Consider the following 24,419-nt stretch of genomic DNA (forward strand, 5'->3'; position numbering starts at 1 on the left):
ATACTGCCGCTCAGTCATCGTCACCTCTGTTCCTTTCACCTACATGTCCATTGAAATCACCTCCAATTGCCACTCTTTCCCCCCTGGGGACACTCTCGACACTTCACCTAACTTCCTCCAAAATTCCTCTTTCTCTTCTAACTGACATCCAACCTGTTGGGCATACATACTGCCAGCATTTAACATCACCCCTTCGATTTCCAGCTTCAAACTCGTGATCCTGTCTGACACTCTCCACCTCCACAGCACTGTTTATATACTCTTTCTGCAAGATCCCTCCTACTCCATTTCTCTTTTTATCTACACCATGGTAGAACAGCTTCGATCCACCTCGAGTGCTCCTGGCCTTGCTTCCTTTTCCACATCCCCTGCACACATTATTTCTACTTTCCTTTTTGCCATAATACCAGCCTCCTCTCTCCGTTTACCAGTTATATTACTACTATACTACATTAAAAATCACTACTCTCATTTCCACATCTGCTTTTCCTTTTCTCCCGCTGCCTCCTAACACGTCTTCACTCTTTCCTATTCTTTTTGTCTTAAGCCAACAGTAGCACAGTTTCCAGTTTCCAGTGGTGTCTCACCATCCCATTCACAACCCCCAGAGAGGAGAGTAGAGGGGGTCCACAGTCCAGCTGTTGAAATCCAGGATGAGCGAAGTGGATTCAAGAAACTCTTTCTTTGACATCGACTGTATCAATATCGAAGTGTATAGATGAATATAGGTTCCTCCTTTTCATGTAAACCGAACGGGCTTATTCTTATTCTGAGAGTCTCTCAAGACTTTTACTTGCAGATTCCAGCAGGCTACCATTAACTATAGAGATCATTTGGTCAAATTGTGAATCAATCAGCCTCATTGCTGTGAATGTGTAAATGTTGCAATGCCAACTGTGCATAACGCTGCATGATTAATGCGCAGATACTGCCAGAAAAAGTAATGATTATAAGAACCATTGATAAGCTCATTTCTGCGCATATCAGCCGGCACCCACCAAGGCTTAAAATGAAGCCACTGTGGAAATGCCATCTTAAAAGGCCAAACTTAAACTAAGAAACTAGTGATGTGTGATACCACTGATTTCTTTTCTCATCCAATACCAAGTACATTTCAGCTTTGAATCAGCAATACTGATCCGATACCGATACTTTGTAGAAAAACTTAATGTGTTTGGAAAATCATACTAAAAAGTAGTGTGCATCACCATAGTGTATGCTAATCTCACCCTAGCAGTACCTGTCCCTCTCCTCCTCAAGTCATCACCAAATTCTGTGTTATAATTGACTTTTGTTTGTTTTTCACAAGATTTGTGGCCTTGCAAACCATGTCTTGGCTGTTTGTGGAGCTGAAATAGCTCCACACATGACTCCACGAGTGAGCGAGCCATTTATACAGCCGTATTTTGTACCACTATGACAGGCAGAAGAATCCGATCTGCACACCACTAAACCGACATATTTACAACCTGGAAGAGTTATTTTAGTATCAGTTGGTAATTTCCCTCTGCATAAAAACAGGGTGGAGACTGACATGTAGCCAGCAGCTGTCTGCTAGGCCTCACTTCTGTTGAGTTATTGAACTGGACCTCTCAACCTGCGTTCTGATGATGTTGGATCATTTTGGTGAGTGAAATTCTACTATTGTTCTAGTGTGTTACTTGAAATGAATTAGCAGGTATCTGTATGTGCATGTGCAGAGCTAGGGTTGCCAACTCCCTGAAAAATAAATAAGGGACACCTCGTGGCCAGGGCCGGGCAACCCAGTTGTCTTCACCCTTCCCAGTGTGGTAGCTCTTTTTTTGTGTGTGTGAAATTATTTTTTAACCATTTGACTTGAACTTGATTTAAGCAGATGCATATTCTATTCTTTGTGATATGAACACATGGGAAACAAATGATCATTTAGCCATTTATTTTTAGCTCAAAATGACAACATTAACACAATAAAACAGGTCTCTTTCTTAAACAGAAGCCTGTCATGCTTAACTTTTGAGAATATAAGTAAATCTTTCTTTAAAAGAACTCTGTCCTGCTTAACTTAAAATTATATAAATTAATAGAAAGCAATAGAACGAAAAATATTCTTGTAACAGTGCACATTTAGTGCATTTAGTACAATTGGCTTCAGTTGAGGTTTTATTTCAGCTTTTCTAATGCTAATCAGCTGCTCCTGTTTGTAAACCCGCTTGTTCCCATAATTACGCATCTTAACTCATCATCATTATTCATCTATGTATTACTTTTATGTATTAGTCATCTATTTGTTGTAATCATCTATCCTTGCAGTTGTTTATTACACAAAATAAATGATATTATCACACTTCTGGCCACATAGCGCTGATATTCACTGCACATGCCCATATTAACCTTAACCAGAGGGTTTAAACAACAAACCAGTGTTTACATACCATATCTGCTTCTGCCGTGGCCTGGTGGACAAAAAATTGGTAAAGGGTTCCCCGAGCTTTCACGCCCCTCATGTTCTTCTTGTGCCCACCACTAGAAGCATGCCTATGGAAAAAGTGCGCCGGCACACAGTGCAGTGCGCTTTATAGGTGTTATCGTGCACTTTCCCAGCCAGGTGTTTTCCTTTTCCCAGTCCTCCCTGTACTTTTGCAGCCTTTTTTCTTTTCTTTCTCTGAGGGGAACAAACATTGCTGCTCTAACGCTGGGCTTACACTGTGCGATTTTTGGCCCATTTTGAGCCGATTTTTGAGTCGTGCGACCGATTTGGTGATCGGCCCGATTTTGGCCTTCATCGTGCATCGTGTAGTATACGTGGGGTAACGAGAAGCGATTAACACCTCACGATCAGCTCCCAATCATCAATCGCTCGTGAGGGTCTCACCACAGCCGCTCACACTGCTCATGCGCAAACACGTAAACATCGGTGAAAAAGACGGCGCAGCACGGCTGTGCAGCGTGTGATCTGGACACAAGTGATGGAGGCACTTGTAGAACTTTGGAAAGCTCATCCGAGCCTTTTCGATGTGGCATCACAAAATTATCACGACCACAACAACCGTGAAAATAGTTGGATTTACACTGCTGCTCAATCACAGCTAGGGTTGCCAACCGTCCCTTAAAAAACGGAATCGTCCCGTATTTAGAAACAAAAGTACACGTCCCGTATTGAGCTAATAAGGGACGCACTTTGTCCCGTAATACAGTGAGAATCAAAAGTAGTCTATAAATGTTAATGGAATTAACACTTTGTTTGAAAACATAATTCCCAGCCCCTCTCCTGCTTTGTGACCAATGCGCTGACAGCACACTTATGACAATTCGAGTATGACAAGTCAGATTACCGCTCATCTCATTGGTTGAGGAAAGGTCGCTTACGGAGAAAATACCGGAAGACAACCGATGACCACAACAACAAGCATGGCCAACAGGGAAACAAACGCCGACACTGCGGTGCAAGTCTCGGACGACACACTGTGCGTCCATAAAATGAAGGTTATAACAGAAAATCTGTCGCTCGCTCTCTCTGTCTTTCACTCACACAGACACACCACCACATCAACTTTGCTAAATTGCTAATGAAAAACATTGATCAGGCAGCTGTGATTGAGCAGCAATGTAAATCCAACTATTTTCACGGTTGTTGTGGTCGTGATAATTTTGTGATGCCACATGGAAAAGGCTCGGATGAGCTTTCCAAAGTTCTACAAGTTGTGCCTCCATCGCTTGTGTCCAGATCACACGCTGCACAGCTGTGCTGCAACGTCTTTTTCACCGACGTTTACGTGTTTGCGCGTGAGCAGCTGCGGTGACACCCTCACGAGCGATTGATGATCGGGAGCTGATCGTGAGGTGTTAATCGCTTCTCGTTACCCCACGTATACTACACGACGCACGATGAAGGCCAAAATCGGGCTGATCACCAAATCGGTCGCACGACTCAAAAATCGGCTCAAAATGGGCCAAAAATCGCACAGTGTGAGCCCAGCATTAGAGCAGCAATGTTTGTTCGCTCAGAGAAAGAAAAAAAAGGCTGCAAAAGTACAGGGAGGAATGGGAAAAGGAAAACACCTGGCTGGAAAAGTGCACTATAAAGCGCACTGCACTGTGTGCCGGCGCACTTTTTCCATAGGCATGCTTCTATTGGTGGGCACATGAAGAACATGAGGGGCATGAAAGCTCGGGGAACCCTTTACCAATTTTTTGTCCGCCAGGCCACGGCAGAAGCAGATATGGTATGTAAACACTGGTTTGTTTTTTTTAAACCCTCTGGTTAAGGTTAATATGGGCATGTGCAGTGAATATCAGGGCTATGTGGCCAGAAGTGTAATAATATAATTTATTTTGTGTAATAAACAACTGCAAGGATAGATGATTACAACAAATAGATCACTAATACATAAAAGTAATACATAGATGAATAATGATGATGAGTTAAGATGCGTAATCATGGGAACAAGTGGGTTTACAAACAGGAGCAGCTGATTAGCATTAGAAAAGCTGAAATAATACCTCAACTGAAGCCAATTGTACTAAATGCACTAAATGTGCACAAGAATGTTTTTCGTTCTATTGCTTTCTATTAATTTATATAATTTTAAGTTAAGCAGGACAGAGTTCTTTTAAAGAAAGATTTACTTATATTCTCAAAAGTTAAGCATGACTGGCTTCTGTTTAAGAAAGAGACCTGTTTTACTGTGTTAATGTTGTCATTGTGAGCTAAAAATAAATGGCTAAATGATCATTTGTTTCCCATATGGTCATATCACAAAGAATATGCATCTGCTTAAATCAAGTTCAAGTCAAATGGTTAAAAAATAATTTCACACACAAAAAAAGAGCTACCACACTGGGAAGGGTGAAGACAACTGGGTTGCCCGGCCCTGGCCACGAGGTGTCCCTTATTTATTTTTCAGGGAGTTGGCAACCCTAATCACAGCTGCCTGATCATGTTTTTCATTAGCAATTTAGCAAAGTTGATGGTGGTGTGTCTGTGTGAGTGAAAGACGGAGCGAGCGACAGATTTTCTGTTATAACCTTCATGTTATGTTGGCACAGTGTGAGCACTCAGGTCGCATCAGAGCATCGGGCCGTATAGTGTGAGACCCTGCATCGTGACCTGCAAACTTCTAATCCCTGCGAGTCAATCGTGCAGTTTGAGCAAGAGCTGAATAACGTGACTGAAAAAAATCGCAGTGTTTGCCCAGCTTTAGGTGTACTGTCATCCGAGACGTGCACCGCAGTGTCGGCGTTTGTTTCCCTGTTGGCCATGCTTGTTGTTGTGGTCATCTGTTGTCTTCCGGTATTTTCTCCGCAAGCGACCTTTCCTCGACCAATGAGATAATCTGAATTGTCATACTCGAATTGTCATAAGTGTGCTGTCAGCTCATTGGTCACAAAGCAGGAGAGGGGCTGGGAATTATGTTTTCCAACAAAGCGTTAATTCCATTAAAAGTTATAGACTACTTTTGATTCTCACTGTATTACGGGACAAAGTGCGTCCCTTATTAGCTCAATACGAGACGTGTACTTTTGTTTCGAAATACGGGACGATTCCGTTTTTTAAGGGACGGTTGGCAACCCTATGCAGAGCTCATAGTACCTTATTAAAAAGAAGTTTGTTTGCTAGCATTAGCTTACACTAGCATTAGCTTATAACTTAGCACTTTGACTACTCTTACAAATACACAAATAAATAAACATAGTATGCTAACAATCCAAATCCAGTCAGTGATTTCAGCATAGTCAAGTCAATAAAATCAAAATCAAAAAAAAAAAAAAATCTTTTATATACAGTCTATGACATAGGCTTGTCATTGGCTCTTTATGGTTAGATAGGTTATGTAGAAAGCTGGACTTCACTTCCAGGTATACTGGGATTTCTAAAGTGAAAAGTGCCTTCGTGTTCTTATAGTATAAAGCTGATTTATTTTCTTTTGTGTGCACCATTTATGACTTTTGAGCAGACTTATATTTTTAATATAAATGTATATTTTAGAAGTGCTTAATAAATGAGGCCCTTAGGTGGCAGGAACCTGCCACAACACAAAAATCCCATAGCTTTTTGTGAAAAGAAGTGCTGCACTATACAGAGCATATCTTATAGCTGTTTTCAGTATGAGCCAGAGGGTTTGTCTTATCTAGAATGTGCATAGTGCACTCTATAATTTGAGAATAAACTGCAAGAAGAGCAGAGGCTTTGGTTCCCAACAGCATACAAATGTGCACCAAAGCATCCCATCATTCTCACCATACGACCTCTGCAGGGATTTTAACACCAATTGCATCCATGTGGTGCTGGATGCTGCCTCATCGATTCTGCTCAGCAGTGTCATCAGTGTAGGCATGGAGTTTCAATGCTTTTTGCCTGATGCATGAAGAGTTGTTATTGAGTATTGATGGTTTACACAAAAATGATGCGACTAAGTATCTCCTCCTGAGCTCATTGACTACAAAGCTTTGGTGTTGTTAGAAATTAGAATCTGACATGGCTGATGACTTTGCGGCTGTAGATCCCAGTGGTTGTCCTTTCTTACCTGCTAATGAGGAGTACAGTGAACACGGTTCCTCCAGATACAGAGAGAGCCATGGCTGCTGGAGGAGTGAAGATGCCAAGTGGAGTTTATCTGGAAAAGGGGCACACAATGGAGAATAACATGCCGTTTAATGGGATGCAAGTAATGATAGCAGTCAGGAAATATAGATTGTGCTGTGCTTTGAAGACCAAACAGTTTTATGCATTTCAACGAGGATGCAGGGCAGGACTTGCGCAGGATCAGTGACTTCTGGAGCTTTGCTTTCCAGCTGGCAGGCAGCACAGAGGGGCACATGTGTGGCCCCTTTTTCCTGTTCCAAGTGTTTAAAGTCTGAGGTTCCAAAAATACATATTTTCTCTTTACTCACATGATTTTTATCACCCAGGTAACGGTGGTTTCTCTGTGCCACTTGGTTATCTTTAATAGATTCCCTCAAACACTGAAATGTAAGACACTCTTTCCTGATGTATTTCTAAATCACACAGTAGTGAATGACTGTGCTGGTCTGCCTTAGGGATATTCTCTTGGCAGCATAATGGCCTCCTGTTAATGATTTCACCTCACCTCCAAGTCTGGCACTGAGCTTGGGTGAAAAGTAATAAAGCAATTTCCAATGTCCTCTCATTTCTTATATCCTCCTGCACTCCCTCTCTCTCTCTTTTAAGATAAAAGCGCACAGAAACCCTTCAGAGACCAGAAAAAACCGAGACCCAACGTGCCATAGATGGCAAGTTGGTCTAAGGAAATATTTAATGTAAAGTTGAAAGCAAACTTCTGTGGCTATGGTGTTAAAAGTGTCTTTACTTTGGTCCAAGCTTGAACTACAGTAAATCCTGTTGATGGTAACATTACATTTTTAGGTAAGGGATTGCATAGCAGAGGGTACACAGTTCTAAAGCAGGTAAGAAATGCCTCAATCCCAACAGGCTTTACAGTGAAACATGTATAATGCATACACAGTAAGGGAATACTACATGAATATATGAAACTGGGAATCCAGAGATACATTATTGAGGACTAGGTTTCTCCTATTCTCTGCGCACATAGTGACACTGAGGACATGTGTACTTATTCAGCCATTTTGGTCATAAATGCAGAAAGAATGGTGAAGACACAGTATGGCCGACTTCCTGTCTCTGCTCTCGATGACACGACTGAAGCTGACAGAAATGCAGTGAAGTTTAAAATTCTCTCTCACTTCTTTCCATTATGACTCATACATAAGTCTGGTCTGTTGATGTAAAAATGCATGTGCTCTGAAGTGGGCATACATATATTTTTAGAACTTAAATCTTCTTTCTTGTCTTTGCACGCAGTTAAACTATCTTGCAATATTAAACTGAGATTTGATTGTCATTGTGATGATTAAAACAAGTTCGATTTTTGCTTTAAAATGACTAAAAGCGCGTTGTCCAACGTTTTTATCTGTTCACATTTATTTATTCAGGAGGAAGCTGTAAAACTTTGTGAAAGTTCAATACGAGTCAACGAGTCAGTGAAGCTCACTTCTGTCTGATACCCGTGAACTTTTCTGTTGGTAAGAGCTGCTGTTTTTGTTGCTGTTAGCAACTGTTAGCTGCTGTTCGTGAAACCTTCTTGGAAGTGGATCGAGTATTGTTGAACTCTTATCGAATAAAGTCTCATATGATGTGAAAATATATTCAAGCTGCTTCTCAGCCATTAGCTGGCATAATAATAGCTTATAACCAGCTGTTGTTGTTTAACCAGCTTATTGTCAGCTGTGTGAAAACATATCTAATTTGCTGACAATGAGTAATAGCATAGAATAGAATAGAATTCAACTTTATTGTCATTGCACATGTCACAGGTACAGGGCAACGAAATGCAGTTTGCATCCATCCAGAAGTGCTTTAGTGATATAGATATATTACAATATATATTAGCAATAATATAGATATGTAAGTATATTACAGAAATGGGTCGATTACGGTATGTAATATGTACACGGTATGAAGTATGTTATGAATATGCTATAACTATAAGTATGTACAGGCTGTGAGCACAAGCTATGTACAGGCTATGAACAGGATATAAATATGAAAAAAATAGAATAATATTGTGTGTAATTATGTTTATGCACATTTTCATGTGTAACATGAGGTGTACTTCATATGCAGACTATCTCTAGCCACACACACACAGAATGGCAGTCCATCTGTATTCAAGATGACGGGACAAACCGGTGCTGCTCCTGTGTATTTTTAATGGATTAACTCGAAGTTCATGAGAATGCATCAATTTGTTGAAAAACATAATTGCATACCAATCAAAGTATATTTATGATTAAAACATTTTTTCTATTAAAGAACAAAAAAATGACAGAAAAATTCTGTTAACTTTCCCCCTATTTCCAGTCCAGAACTGTAAAGGTGCTTTTTACACCTATCCCCTACTATTCCCGTTCAGCATTCAATGTTTTTTGGTTTCTGATTCTGACAGACTGCCATTTATCCAAGTTCTATCGCAGATGAACAATAAATACACAGAAATATACACAATAGGGTCATAAAGTAAAAGATTAAATAGTAGAATCACTTGTTTTTGTTTTGTCACCAGGTGTAGAGTAGCTGGATTCGTCTGTTACTGTCTGCAGATATATTTTTGATGTCTTGGTTGTATTTATTTACAGAGCACCAGTGCAGTACAATATTACAGAAAAAACCAAATGATCCCCTATGAGCAAGCATTATGAAGGGAGGGTAGGAAAGAAGAACTTCTTTTCAAGGTAAGAGATCTCTGGTAAAACAGGGCTCAGGGAGGGATAGCCATCTGCCTCGAGCTGGTTTTCATATTTTATAGTTATATGTTATGCATGTGTCATGGCTTAAGGGCTAAATTATCACATTCTGTTCTGGTCTATCTCTCTCTCTCTCCCATATATTAGTAGGTTAAACATTATCTTAATTTACCAATTATTTTAATGTAATGATTTTTTTTCTATATGTGGTAGTTATGAAACACCATTCAATAATAATAAAGTCAAATCATTTCAGTTTTTATTTATGCTAAAAGAAAAATAATACGTAGATATATGAGTGTCTCGGTTTTGGACCAGTGTACTGTTACACAGCAATAAACAATATATACATTACTGCAAATCAAACTAAGTTACTGCCCATTAGAGTTTGTGGACTTAGTGGGAGAGTAATTTCAACATAATAGAAGACTGAAATACAAAATTATACCCACTCACCTGACAGCAGTTCAGCCTGTACCTTAGAGTACTTTACTGTACCCTGGAAAGCTATTCAGCCAACCAGGAATACCTATTTGAAACCTGTTTGCAGTGAACTCTATAAAAATAGGACTGTTTCAAAAGAGGATCACTTCAAGTTGTTTTAAGAAGCGCTTCCATTTGATGTACTCTTTGGAAAGGATACAAGTACAGATACGTGTGTTAAAAAAATCCAGTAAAAGTGTTGATCAATTTCTTTACTCAAGTAAAAGTGAAAACCTCTCTGAGGTAATTACTTTAATAAACTGGTTTTCAAGAGTTTCAGATTATTCAATTAACTGGCCAAAATCTACAGTTCTCCCCATTAACTGCTCCTTCCATAATTCTTCCTCTGCCCCACTGCAATCCGGAAATATTAAATATTTAGGTATTAATGTCTCTCCTAAGCTTTCAGACTTAACTAAATTAAACCACATCCCACTTCTAAAGAAAGTAGAAGGCGATCTGACTAGATGGAAATCTTTACCCATATCACTCATGGGAAGGGTCGCCACTATAAAAATGATGATCTTGCCAAAAATAAATTACTTATTTTTGATGATCCCTAACAAACCATCACAAGATTGGTTCAGATCTCTGGATTCATATATTTCCAAATTCCTTTGGAAAGATAAACCCCCGCGTATTAGCTTAAAAACGCTACAAAGAACCAAGGATAGAGGAGGATTAGATCTGCCTAATTTTCACCAATACTTCTTAGCCAACAGGCTTCAGTTCATCTCAGAATGGTTAAAACATACCTTCTTAGTTGAGCCCTGGCTAGATGTTGAACAGGCACTATGCAAGGATCTAGAGATTTCAGACCTACCATTTATTAGCTCAAACATCAAAAGACATGAATGCTTTAAAAGTATCAACATCAGCTTTTCTCTAACAGCATGGTGGGAGTTTCTAAAAATAACGGAGTCTTCATTAATCCCATGCAAACGTACACCTATCTGGAATAACCCTGACATATTACAAAACAATAATATGATTAATTTCCCAGAATGGAGTTGTAAAGGAATTAAATACTTAGAACATATATTAGAGGGAACAGAATTTATTCCATTTGACAGACTAGTTGAACAATATGGGATCAACAAGACAAGGTTTTTAGAATATCAACAAATTAAATCCATAGTAAAAAAGAAATTTAACCTCAGTCAAGTTGAATTACAAACACCACTAAGTGCGGCACATTTTCTTACTCTTAAATCCCCCAAATTATTATCTAAAATATACAGAACACTTTCTAAATTAGATGAATCAATATCCCTTCCTACTGCAAAGTGGGAAGCAGATTTATCAGTCAACCTAGACCAAAACTTCTGGTCTCAGATTTGCTTAAAAACTTTTAAATTAATTAAAAATCCCAGTCTGCAATTAATACAATACAAAATACTTCATAGAGTGCACTATACAGGTCATCGGATGTTCAAGATGGGCTTTACATCTTCCAACAACTGCTCACACTGTCAAGGCAATACACCAGACAATTACATCCACGCTCTTTGGTTCTGTCCACCAGTGCAAAAGTTTTGGCGCGAGATATGTGAAGACTTATCAAAGTGTCTGAAATGTAACATTCCAACTTCCCCCTTAGTGTGTCTACTGGGCAGCTTAGATAATGTCACTTCAGAAAAGAATATAGCCCATATGATCTTCACTGCCCTATGCATAGCCAAGAAAACAGTCCTCATGAACTGGAAAAATAAAAATAATCTTAATTCTAACCAATATAGAAATTATCTATTAGATTACATTAGTCTTGACACAGCCTCTGCCACCACATTAGATCAATTGCTCTGGGCCCCTTTTATCAGCTCCATCACCTAGTGGGGGTGGGGGGTCATAGTTTGGTCCCGCCTTCACTGTTGTGATTGGTGAGGGGGTAGGGACAGGCTTAGGGCGTCGGGGGGTTCCCCGGAGGCATCTTCCTTGGGGGGCTCAACCCGGGGTAGCGGTCACGTCCGGTTGGGGGCTCTGTTGGCTCTCAGGTGACTGTTTCCTCGCGGCTGCGTGCAGCGGGGCTAGGGGAGGGTCTGTGCTGACGGACGTGGGTTACTGACCTGGCAACCTGGCTGCCCCTGGGTGGGTCCAGGATGGGCGTGAGGTTATGGGGGCGCTCCGTCTCTGGGCTGGGGCCCGGGCCGGGCCTCGGGGGCTTGGGTCCTGGTTGGTGTGTTGCCGGGGTTGTGGGCGGGTGGGTGCATGGGGGCCCGGCCCTGGAGCAGGGTGCCGCCGGTGCGTCGAGCCGCCTGGGGGGCTCTTCAACTGGTGGGGGGGATGGTCACATCTTGCAGGAGCTTTCTTCTCTTTAGGAACTCTCTGCAGGAGGGGGGGATACAGGAGAGGTGGAGGAAGATCTCAGCCTGGGCGTTTACCGTCTTATGTAGTCTGGAAGATGTGTGGATGGTGGGGTGGGTGCAGTTTTCTCTGTGGTGGGGTTGGGTGGACTGTCCAGGGCTCTGTGGAGCCAGAGGGCGCTACTGCACTGATGGGCCTGGGCCCCCCTTCCCTGGCGGGTCGCGAAGGGTGGGAGTGCCTACTGGGGTCAGCGGGGGAGCTGGCCCCAGGGAGGGGTTACCTGCCCCTCCCTTCCTTCCCTCCCCATCTCCAGCTGCCTCCCTCTTCCCGCTCCTCCACAGCCACCCACACATGCAGGGCCTTGGAGTGGGGGTATGTCACCAGGGTGCAGAGGAGGCTACCCCCCCCCCCCCCCCCCCCCCCGTCCCCTTCTGGCTGCCTCTGCCTCAATTTTATCCCACAACTTAGACATTCACATTATTCACACTCTCATTACACATACATATAGGATCTTGGGGGTGGGCACAATCACGGAGTCCAAATTACCATCAGGGTGTATACCTCACCCCTGACGTCGTTGCCCACCTCTCAATTTTAAATACACTTAGTCATTGAGGGCTAGCAGGAGGGACTATGCGCTTACCTGCTGCTCCTTGGCGGGTAACTCCATGCCCTCCTGGGTTTTAATTGCACCTTAGAACACATATGCATCAACACTACAATGAGCGGGTGGAGGGAGGTTTGGAGTCTTCTCCCACCCCCATTCTCTGCGGCCTGCTGGAGCGGGAGGGCTAGTAGGAGGAGTTGGCCGTCCGACTGCGGTCTGGGGTGTGGGGCCTCCCTGCTGCTGCGGAGTCGGGGTGGTCTGCCTCTCCCCACCGCAGGGAAAAGGGTAACACCACCTGGGTCTGGGTGCAATTCCCCCCTCCAGGGGCAAGGGTACCTAGACCCGGTTTGTAGAGTACGCTTGGGGAGTGTGATTGTGTGTACAGCGTCTCTTTATGTCTGTCTCCACGTTGGTTGAGTGTGGAGTGAGTGCATGAGAGCATGAGGGTGGGAATGGATGTTTGTATCTGTGTGTGCCTGTATGTCTGTGTCTATATGTCAGGTTGGGTATCAGACGCCACCTCTCTGGGGACACCTCAGGCCCTCCAAGGTTTGGAGGCCTATCTCCACCCACCACCACTTCCCCTGCCGGTGGCGGACTCCCTCAGGTGTCGGTGTGTTGGTGGTTCTTTGTGTCTGGGGGTGGGCGTCCGGGTACACACCGGCTCACTCCTTGGCGGCCGCTTGTCGGGGCCTGGGGCCTGGGGCTCGCTCGGGCCCCTTTGGAGGTGGGGTGCCCCCGGCCTCTCGGCCTGGGGCTCGGTCACTCAGGCACAGCTGGGGGCCGGCGGAGCTCACGGGCGCGTCACTGTACCTCCCCCTGACTTCTGCTCCGCGACTGCTGGGCGAGCCCTCACCTGGGACTCTCCTCAGCTCTTACTGGAACAGTGGCGCGGCTGCCCCTCTGTTGGTCTTCCATGGTCTCTTGTGTTCTGGGGGCCTCTGGATGTCTGGAGTTTTGATCTCCTCCATACCCGCTTCACACCCTGGAGGACGGGGCTGTGGCCCCCCCACACTCCCTAGCAGATCATTACATGGAGAAACCTTTGGAATGCAAGCATGCTGATCCACACAGGTATGCACACATGGGTATTCACAGACGCGGACTAAAGCTTTCTTGGCTGCTGCCTCAAAGCACACTGTGCGCTGTCTATCTTGCGTGCTGCACAATATCGTTTATTATTTAGTAAATATTGATATCTATGACTAGCTAGTTTATTGTGATGGTGCTTTGTTTTCTCTATTATTATGTTGCTCTTTGTTGTTTGCTGTCTCCTCTGTTTGTTTTTTTTGTTTGTTTGTTTTTTTTTTCTCCATACAGGTGACCCAGGAGTTCTTTTTTTTTTTCTCTCTCTTCCCCCCCCCTTCTCACCGTCTCTTCTCCCCTTTGGTTTTCTTTCTTTCTCTCCCCCTCTTTCTCTCATTCATTCCCCCTGTCCTATTTATTAAAAAAAAAAAAAAAAAAAAAAAAAAAGACAAAGGATGAACTGAAGCTCTGCCATCACGTAATGTCGCATACTGCTGTTTCTGATGTCATTTAGAAAAAAAAAAAAGAAAAAAAAAAAAAAAGTAAAAGTGAAAAAGTACAGGCTCTGAAATGCACTCAAAGTAAAAAGTAGCTCCCTGAAGGACAATTCTACCATCCATTTTTATGCACAGGTAACTGGACCTTCTGCTATATTAATATGACACAAAAATGTATTTATATAAATTATGACATCACACATTTAAATCTGCAGTTTATCAGGTATCACTGAGCAGTCATTACCTTTAAATTTAACCTCTCTTCTTCCTTTCCTGTCCTGTCTTTCTCCATCTCTGAGTGCAGTTACCTCTCTTTTGTTTCTCTGCCTGAGTAACACAGCAGCTGTAACTACACACGATGGGTTTGTGTGTGTGCTGATGTTTGTTGAGATGATAGAAATGTTGTTGAAACGTTATGTCGTGAAGAAACATAAAAAATAAGTAAAGTACAGATAGCTGAAAATTCTACTTAAGTACAGTAACAAAGCATTTGTACTTACTTCCCACCTCTGGATGCTGGTGCTACTGTTGGTGCAGCAGCACCGACAGTTAACGTGTCAGCTAATTTGAGAGGATTCTATTATTAGTTTGTTTTTTATTGTTTTCTCTCAGCTTTTCAGCTCCACCTTTTAGCCACTTCTTCCTCACTAAACTTTTTCCAAAAGGTGCGGGCGGTTGAGTTAAGAGGTCTGATTTGGGTAATCCAGTGTCAGTAATTAAAATGGGCCGCTGTAAGTGCTTGTACAGAAGCCCTTCAAGACGGCTCATTGCCCCAAAGTGCGTCGTTACATCTTGAAAATGCCAGATTACCAGTCCAGCCCTGACTACAAAGAAATACAAAAGAGCTTTAGCCAAAGGGAAGAAATTTGGATTTATAAATTATAGGTCAGTAAATGAAATCATTTTCTTGTCTGATTTTGACTGAATTTGTCCAGGTTTGTGGACGAGTCCTCTTGCTGGTGGCGTTTTAATTCAATTCATTCACATTTCATTTCTTTAAATAACCAAACAACAACAACAGGTGATGACCTTGTAAGGTAAAGGGCCTACAGTAGAAATGACCTTTATAAACAGGGGTGCACATAAGGTGCACATTTGCTGTCAAAATAAAAGACCAGATAAGAAGTTGCAACACACTTTTGCGTACATAAGCTTTTCTGGAGGAGGACAGACATTTGTTTAGAACTCTTAAAGGTGTCGAAGAAGCAAGCTCCTTTAAGCAATTACTTGGTGTTCCTCCACCTTCAAAGAAATGTCAGAAGGAGTCCGAACCGCAAAAGAAGTGCGTATTCTCGGAAAAGAGGTTGCAGGAGGTGAGCTGGCTTCAAACAAATGATGAATGCACAGAGTTGTGGTGCAGAATATGCCGTGAAAATCCCACTCTATATGTACACAAACGTTGCAACTTCTTATCTGGTACGCGTCTTTTATTTTGACAGCGAATGACCACTTATGTGCACCCCTGTTTATAAAGACCCTTTACTGGTAAAAAACAAAACAAAAAAAAAAACCCTCACATCCTGTGTGGAAGTTGAAGGTGGATTTACCTCTATTGGTGAAACACCTATAGAAAAGAATTCAATATGTTCATGGACGCCTGTCTTGTCCCTGATGAAGGCTTCGGATGAACACGTTGGACTTATAGGTTAAATATAGTTATGTCATGAGAATAAAGGCATTTTAAATATATATGAAAAGAGAGTGCCTTGGAGGTTTTGAATATTTCAGCTTACAATAAAAGGATAATCACATTATTATATAAAAGATTTAAAAATGTTACAAAATAGCTTTTTTGCTGTAGAAATGACTGTGGTTTAATGTAATGACATCATTTCTAATCATCTAACAATATGAGGATCATTCCCTATTACCAGAACAGATTTAAGAATTACAATAAATGAATGTCAGATTTTCGACAGCAGTCATGTCAAATGTTTATACTTGTGTATCATGAAATGTTTCTGAGATTTACTTTGTCTGTGGCTCTACACACACACTTACCCAGTGAGGAGAAGTATTGGGTCAGACAGAAAATGATAAGACTGCAGAATGATTTGTTTTGGTTTTCTCAGCAGGTGTATTTGGACTCATCTGTCACTGTCTGGGGATAACTTTTTTATCTTTGGGCAAATGTAAACAAATGACACAACACTGTCAGACAGGCTGTTTGTAGTCTTATTTCACAGCAACAACACAGTACAAAACCTCGTACCAAAACACATACAGATGTGGAACTGTGAACATACAGGGCTGCCACTTTAAGTACTAAAGATCTCCCTACCTGTTATTTTAAGAGACAAGACAATGAGTTCTTGATGTCTTAAGTTAGGTAGACCTGGCCCCACATCTCAAATCAGTTATGGCAATTCTTCAGCCTGTTTGTCCGTCAGACTGGTCTGACATCGGCCTTAACTCAGTCACTACAAAAAGGATACCCTAACGTGGGATGATGGGTAACAGCTTCCCAAAGTGATGCCTGTCTTTCATCTCTGACTCCGACTGTTTGCAATTTGATTTTGAGCCGACTTGAAAAGGGCAGCAGCAAATAAAGAAGATAAGTCAGGCAGAACTGAGTCACTTTATCTAATTCAAGGGTTTTCTCTCCTTTGTTGCTCTTCAAGGTACTTATTCCAGGCATAGTGAATGAGTCAATAGCATGTCAACCTTTGTGGCCTCCAAGCGGTTAGTCTATATCGAATTCTCCTCTTCCTCCAGTTATTCACATTTATATCCTTCAAAGCTGTGATTTAGTGAATCATGGCAGTGTTGCTTCTTCTAATTTTACATTTTGCTTCACCTCGTTGTTGCACTAAATTGCAATAAATATCAAAGTTGCAAGAGTATAAAAGAGTCACTAACTGGTATAAATAATGTTGCACTAACTAGTCGTCACTTTCTTGTTCACTGTGGATGGAGCAAATGCTACACGTGCATCAAAACAAGAAAGCTGGCTCACAAAACTTAACTATAAGTGTGTGAAGCACGTGATGGTGTTGGTTGAGAATTAAAAATCTACGCCAACAAGGTAGTCTATCCTATCAGATATCTTTAAACGGCAAACTGATTACTCACTCTTATTCACTGTGGACCGTTCTGCAAGCACTCTCTATGTGAATAGCCAATTTTGGTACAGTGCCATTATTAGGATGTGAGCAGGCTTTGTGTTTATTGTGTTTATTGTATGTGTATCACACTTCAAGACACCCACAGAAAGTTCTTCAAAAAAGAGGAAGGCAGCGCAGCAGACGGCAGTTTCTAGGTTGGGACTATAATGACTGAAAGCTCAATAAGTTGATTTAGGATGTATTGAAGTGTACTTGATGATCTAAAAGCTTTCTGAAATGTAGTGAGCATGACAACTATACAAAAAGCTAAGCACAGCAGCAAGCGTATTAAAATCACTTCTGTGCTTTAGTAGGAGACAGTGAGAAGAACTGATACGACTGATTTTTACTGTCACATGTCAAACTTTTCATAGCGCACTGCTCTATATAGGAAATCCCACTTTTTAATTCTTGCAGTGCTCTTCACATTATTGAGGAAACTTACCAACAATTCATTTAATAAAATACATTTTACTGGTTGTTCACTGCATCAGTGGACTGGGTTAGGGTTAAGGTCAGGGTCATGAATGTACAACTTTAACTGTGTGGTGACAGGCATTTCTACTCATTACTGCATCTACAACATTAATTAGCACGGTATTTCTTTAGTGCTCTGGTGGGACAAGCTGTTGACAGGGAAGCTGTAATGTCTTGTTTAACTTTGGTCAAGAACAGCAGGATTGTGACCTCTTTATGAGCTTTGAAAACCGTTTCTGGGGCAAAGACACTAAGCATTTGAAGTAACTATTATAAAACTTGACTGGTTACTGGTTATCAAGGGGGTTGCTAAGTCCAAAGACAATAAACAATGTAGCCATGTACCTTTTTACTATGACGATTCAGACTCTTTTCCTATAAAAAGACCAATATACACAGTAAAAATAAAGTCGTGGGCTATGTTAAGTTACATGGATATATATTTCCTTATTCTCCATTTTATTTTACACAGTGCAGTAACCAGTATAAAAATTCTGAAAAAATAACTTGATTTCATTCCCCTAAAAAATGATGGAGAGTATGTGTACCGTACAGGGTTATAAAATTAAAAAGTCATGCTGTGTTTATGCTCCTTTTTTGTCACTGGCTGTTTTATGTGTTGACATGTATCCAAATAACTCAATTCATTACACCTGTCAATGCTAATTACACATAGAAATCAATAAAAGTCAATGTTTTATATACATTTTGCACAGCGTCCCAACATTTTTGAAACCAGGGTTGTAGGAAATTTGTAATAATTTCCAATATACAATCACACTTGCTCCTCTAGCTATTTATTAAGACACATTAAAAATAAAATACATGCTTATGCATTTTCCAAGAATCCCATTTGTAGCTTAAGCACATGTGTTTTATAAATCTCAGACCTGCTTAAGCACCTGGGTACAGCACCTGCTTTGCAATTTCATATGACAGAGCAAGTTGGGGTTCATGCAGGAATAGCAATGTACCAGAAGAAAACAAACCAAGTTTTTAGAAGACAAGTTCACAGAAGCTGCAGAGAAGGTTATAGCCAGGCACATTTTTCATTTCAGTATGAGTCGCTGCTGAAAAAAGCAGGACAAAATGCCCAAACTGCAAAGTTCATCACAGGTTCAGACAGATATACATCTCAACCTGCAATAACCATACATATATTTGCTAAGAAATACAAAAAGGTCAAAAATCTTCATGAATTTGGCAGCTTAAGAGCACCTTAAGTTGCCAATAGGCAGTACCCTAGAGATCAAGGACTTCTGCTTTATCTCTACAACAACAGCTTTCAAGATGATACATAAGATTAGGTGCAAAAAAGAGAACATTTAAAGTCAAATGTATGTAAAACTGCTCCAACATGAATCCAATGTGCTGGGCACGTCAAGCTCTTACGTTACGACTCTAGAAACAAAAGTCTAATAAAGAGTGTGCTGTCCTCACACAGACTCCAGCTCCATGTTTTTCAGAGCCTCACTTTTTAAAATCAGATTCCACAAGTACATTAAAACAAAAATAGCTCTAAAAGAATCGCTAATGTCTGAGTGATGGAGCAGAGTGATAAAACATTTCACTGTGTGGTGGAACAGTTTCATCTCTCATCAAAGTGTCTTAGTGATGTTGTCACTGTAGGTTATTTAAGGTGCCTACCACAATTTAACTAACATCTTTCATTACATAAAAAGGGACTTCTGACCTCCTTAAAGATATTCCCTCAGTCTCATTTTCTCCTCTGTCTATTTCAAATGCAGAAAGGCAATGTCGCAGAGAAACATTAGGGACTTTGGACTTTATCCAGGTGGAAGCTTCTCCTCCCCCCTTTCATCTGCAGGTTTAGAAGTTTTGACTTCTACTTCTCATCATACAGTAGAGGTCTCTTGTGTCCTTAAATCTGCATTATTATTAGGCTGAGCTAGCAACATTGCTGCTTAAACACACACTATGGAGAGAAATGTGCAGGCTTGGAAATACAGCAGTGATGACAGAGGTGTGGATGATGAGGAAGAGTGGGAAGAGACGATGAAGTCATTAAAAATGGAAGTTGATGTTGAACAAAAACGTGATAAATAATGTGTGGTTTAAACTTGTATGATCATCATTAAAAAAAATGAAAAAGAATATTTGAATAAGTACGAAACCAAAATGTAGTACACCAATCGTATACATGGGCATAAGCAATTAGGTATTCATAAACAGTTAGGCTAAGTTTGGTTTCCAGCCAGTGACTGAGTAACACCATCTTTAGTCCATAAACAGAACAAGTGGAGAGATATCCAACCGTTAATGATAGAGGTCTTCACCAAAAACATGCTATACACTCAAAAAATACAAAGTGCTGTTCAATATACGTTCAACAACTACTTTATTATGTACACCCATCCAACTGATGCAAATAGCTGATCAACTAATCACATGGAATCAACTCAGTGCATTTAACAAGTAGACATGCTGATCCAGGTTGTACAGAGAACGGTCTGAAAAAGAGAAAATATCTCGTGTGTGGCAGTTTTATGAGCAAAAAAGCCTTGCTGATGTCAGAGGTCACAGAACAATGGTCAGATTGCTTTAAGTTCATAGGAAGGCAAAAGTAACTTAATAACAACAATCAGAAAAGCTTCTCTGAATGCAGAACATACTGTATCAAACTTTGAAGCAGCAGAAGACCACACCAGGTGCAACTCCTGTCAGCTAAGGACAGCTAAAATGCTGCTAATGCCTGCTCTGATATGCTACTGGTGGTGTTATGGTGTGGGGGATATTTTCTTAGCACACTTTAAAGCCCTTACGTCCAGCTGAGCATTGTTGATATGACACAGCCTACCTGAGTATCACATATATCAAAGCTCAAATCATCTCAAACTGGTTTCTCGAACATGACAGTGAGTTCGCTGCCCTAAAATCACCTCCAAATTTGCTAGATGCAATGCAATAGAGCACCTTTGGGACATGGTGGGATGGGGGAGTCATGTCATGGATGTGCAGCCAACAAATCTCCAGCAACTAGTGACTGAAGGTTAACGAGGGTCCGAGCCAGCACTAGCAAGGGGTACCTAATAAAATGTGAGGTGAGTGTGTATTGCTAAAAGTGTTTTTGGAAAGAGAACCAGCAATGAAGCTATATGAAAAAAACCTATATGAACTGATTTGGAAATACTGAAATCTAACTATAAAAACTCATAAAACTTCCTTCCCAGAACTAAACTTTTGAGATAAAATTAAATACAAAATGTTTTCTTCTGATGAAAAGAAGAAGAGCTTTCAAACGCCTCTGCCTGCATTCACAAAATTAAAACAAACAAAATTAAATAAGATGTTTTTCAAAAGAACACCATCCACTTTCAACACAATATACTAGTACACAAAGACCATACATATATGTACATACTTTCATTAGTACACTGCATATGAATTTCACCGCCTGATTAATCATAGTGGTGAGGTGAGCACTTACTGCAGAGTATCTGTGATTTCTGCACTGAGCAGATAAGCAGCAGAGAGAGGATGGATGACACTGGTGCCTCTAATGCACATAGTAAATCCATCAATAGAAAAAGTGACAATTTAACACATAGAAAACACCAGAACGTGTGATTTTAGTCTGCAAATCCTGAAAAACATGTCAGTGCTAGCTATTAGCTACCTAGCGAGTAATCACGTACTGCTTCCACTGGCTAAAAACTGGTTGGTGGCCCCTCCCTTTCCACTACATAACCAATATAGCAAACACTGAGGGCGTGTTTCACACTTCATTTCTTTGCCATTGTGAGTACACCATCCTGGTACTCCTAAGGCACTTCATGTAGTCGTACTTGATAGAGCGACTGCACTTATGCACTCATAATAGGAGCTGAAAGTATGTGAGTACACAATTTAAAACAGAGCCACTGTCCACACTGTATCAAGTACATCTGTAGGTAATATAATCCCTAATGCTGATGGTAGAATGTATGAGCTGTTTTTTAAAAAACAAAAATCTTTTCTTCAAAGTTAAAATCAGACTTAAGACTCTCAGTTGTGTTTAGTAAATTGTATATTCTACATCCTCTATCAACTCGTGTCTTTTGTGCTTCTTTTACAGCAGGCTCCTGAGATAAGTGTTTAAAAGTTCATTTGAAGGATGAGCTGTTTTAAAGAATATATTTCAGAATGCAGGTACCTGCAGACAACCTTCAGCTGACGTTGAGCACAGAGAGCAATGGATTAAATCTAAGATATGCCAACAAGTAATAATGAGCTGGACTCTGTCACAGTCCACTGAAACGTGCTGCGTGCTGGAGAGCTTCTGCTCTACCCAGACCCCACCTCTGGTGTTTACTCCTGTTTCTATCAAGTGTAGACAAAGAAAACCCTGAAGGAAAGAAACCAACTGATCTGACGACTCATCGAGACAATGTGACAGCACAAGAATACCAGAGTGACGCACGCCATGAAAGTCTATTGTAGTACTAATGACATTACTTATGACACACGATGACACAAAGCAAACTCCCATAAGACGAGAACCAGAGAGTGCCACAGCTGCGGTGCAAATGAACCTGGAAAATCTAAAGTGTTGCTTTGAATTCAGTGCCAAAAAAAGGAGGAAAAAAGAAAAAATGGGATCATCGGGTCTGCACCTGGTATGAGAGATGTACTCCAAATGATTGAGATGAATCACAGCACGCCAGTTGCAGTAATGCTCTCATTTAGCTTGCTAGAGCACAGAAAGAAGTCAATAATCAGGTAAAAGAAAAAACTAGAGGCCGGGGGAAATCAATACAGAGAAAGAGAACTGAAAACAAAAACCCTGCTGTCACATGCTCAATAAGGCACATCAGCTCCAGCACTTCAAACTGCTGTTTTGAGACTGCAGTTTAAAAAAAAATCATCCAAGTTGTCCATCTGAGAGGGAATGAAAATACCACTTCACTGCTCTGGAGTTTTGTTGATAACAGAGAGCCTTTCCATTATCTCTACACAAGTCTGTTTATGTAAATCTCATTCCTCTCTCATTCCCTTCCCTGCCTTGCTGTGATGGCCGGCCTTCAACGTGAGTGCTGAATCTAAAAGGCAGCTGGCAGTTTATAGACAAAGAAAATAAAATAAATAAATAAAAATACCAATTAAGTGTGCCGTACAATCTGTGCTTGTTCCTCTGATTACAGGCATTATCACTGTGGTAAATATAGTTTGAGAAATTAAGAGGCGGACTTGAGGAAACTCACCATAAGGCTTCATGGAGCATTAGCATGATTTTAATTACAGTTTTTATCGCAGTGGAATCATATCATTGCTGGAAGCTTTTTTCTTTTTCTTTTTTTTTTTGACTTGACAGCTTAAGTGTTTCTGTCTAACAGAAGGCTGTTGGCTAAGGACTGGCCAAATTAGACACCCCTTTCGATAAGATGTGTCTAATGTGCGTCCGGGATATGGATGTACACTGTGGCTGATAAATTCTTACCATTTCTATTTACCAGCATCTCTCTCTTTATTTAAGGACACAGTTACATTACCTGAGGTGTCTGTTATTCATTCATGTTTCTGGCCCTTCACCTTCTTGTCACTGTGATAACTTCAACTCATTTGGCTGTTGAGCTTGATTACAGTTTGTTCTATTAATAAAAAACAGAACACAATTAAAGGGGGGAGGGGGGTAAATAAACAAACAAAAAAAATCAATGAACGATTAAGAGGTTCGTGTGGTTAAACAAAAACTTGTTAACCTCTCAACCCTCATCCACATCAAGGAAGAGAATCCTTTGCGCACTGGTGCACCAGGAGCGCATACAGACGGAATTAATTTAAAGCGCCAGAATTTAGGAAGGAGACGCACACACGCCCAGAGGCGCACGAATATAGACGCGCGCACACACACACTCACACACAAATGGAGATAAGCGTGGAATCGATGAAATTTCTTTATAGTTTAAGATATCATCTGAGCGTAAAGAGGTCGCTCGGCACATCAAAGTTTAAATCGTCAGCATACTTTGGTGCTCAGCCTGCCTTTTATTCGGCGCGCTCCATTCAGAGGTGCGCTGGTGAGGGGAAAAAACGCACGGAACGAAACAAGAGACGTCACCCGAAATGCAGGCGAGACAAAGATTTATTTTTTTTTAAACCACAACATTTTAAGGAAAAGAAACACAAAAATTGTTCAGCTCGAACTTTACCTGCACCTGCCGATGGCCGCGAGCATTTCACGCATGTCCGCGCATCCTGGGAATAAGGGTCCGCAATGGTCGAGTTTCCCCTCAGACTGGCGTTGCTGTAACAGCGACTTCCATCCAGATTTCTTTCTTTTCTTTTTTTTTTAAAGACAACACCTGCTGATCCGCGCGTACATATGCCCGCACAAACAACTGGTAGTGCTCTGTCAGCGGATTCCCAACTATGGGCTGGACGCGCTGCTGCGCAATGACGCACGCCAAGAACTCGCAGCTGATTTGGAGTCTCCAAAGATGCCCAAGATGAATCCCAGAAGACCTGTCGTGATGCTGTCGGCTGTGCGTTGCCCTTCATGTAGTGTATGAAGGGGAGGCGATATTGTATGGCTCAACTAAAACACTGAATGCTTTGTGGGGGTTTTTGTTTGTTTGTTTTGCTTTTTTGCTATGACGTGACACAAGATTAACTCCAGGCATTTATAGATCGTTGAAAAAAGATCATAGCCCAAAAATGGAA

At 41.2% G+C, this 24,419-nt stretch overlaps 1 protein-coding gene across 2 annotated transcripts in view; it reads right to left on the reverse strand.

The window, feature by feature from the left end:
- Positions 1-24,194, reverse strand: part of LOC146695882 (gamma-aminobutyric acid receptor subunit pi) — an 81,636-nt gene extending 57,442 nt beyond the window's left edge. The window contains exons 1-3 of one of the 2 annotated variants that reach the window (XM_085478357.1): positions 23,909-24,194; positions 23,249-23,347; positions 6,504-6,593 (exon numbers count right to left, since the gene is read on the reverse strand). In XM_085478357.1, coding sequence (XP_085334483.1) covers positions 6,504-6,556 — 53 coding nt within the window. In that variant the 5' untranslated portion in view covers positions 6,557-6,593; positions 23,249-23,347; positions 23,909-24,194. The remainder of the gene's footprint in view (positions 1-6,503; positions 6,594-23,248; positions 23,348-23,908) is intronic. The other variant, XM_085478356.1, reaches the window with a different exon arrangement.
- Between the last annotated feature and the right edge of the window lie 225 nt (positions 24,195-24,419).

Source organism: Copadichromis virginalis, linkage group LG13 (assembly GCF_057382275.1).
Source record: "Copadichromis virginalis isolate Kocher_CV1m ecotype Utaka linkage group LG13, C_Virginalis_male_GT1.1, whole genome shotgun sequence".
NCBI classification, from domain to species: Eukaryota; Metazoa; Chordata; class Actinopteri; order Cichliformes; family Cichlidae; genus Copadichromis; species Copadichromis virginalis.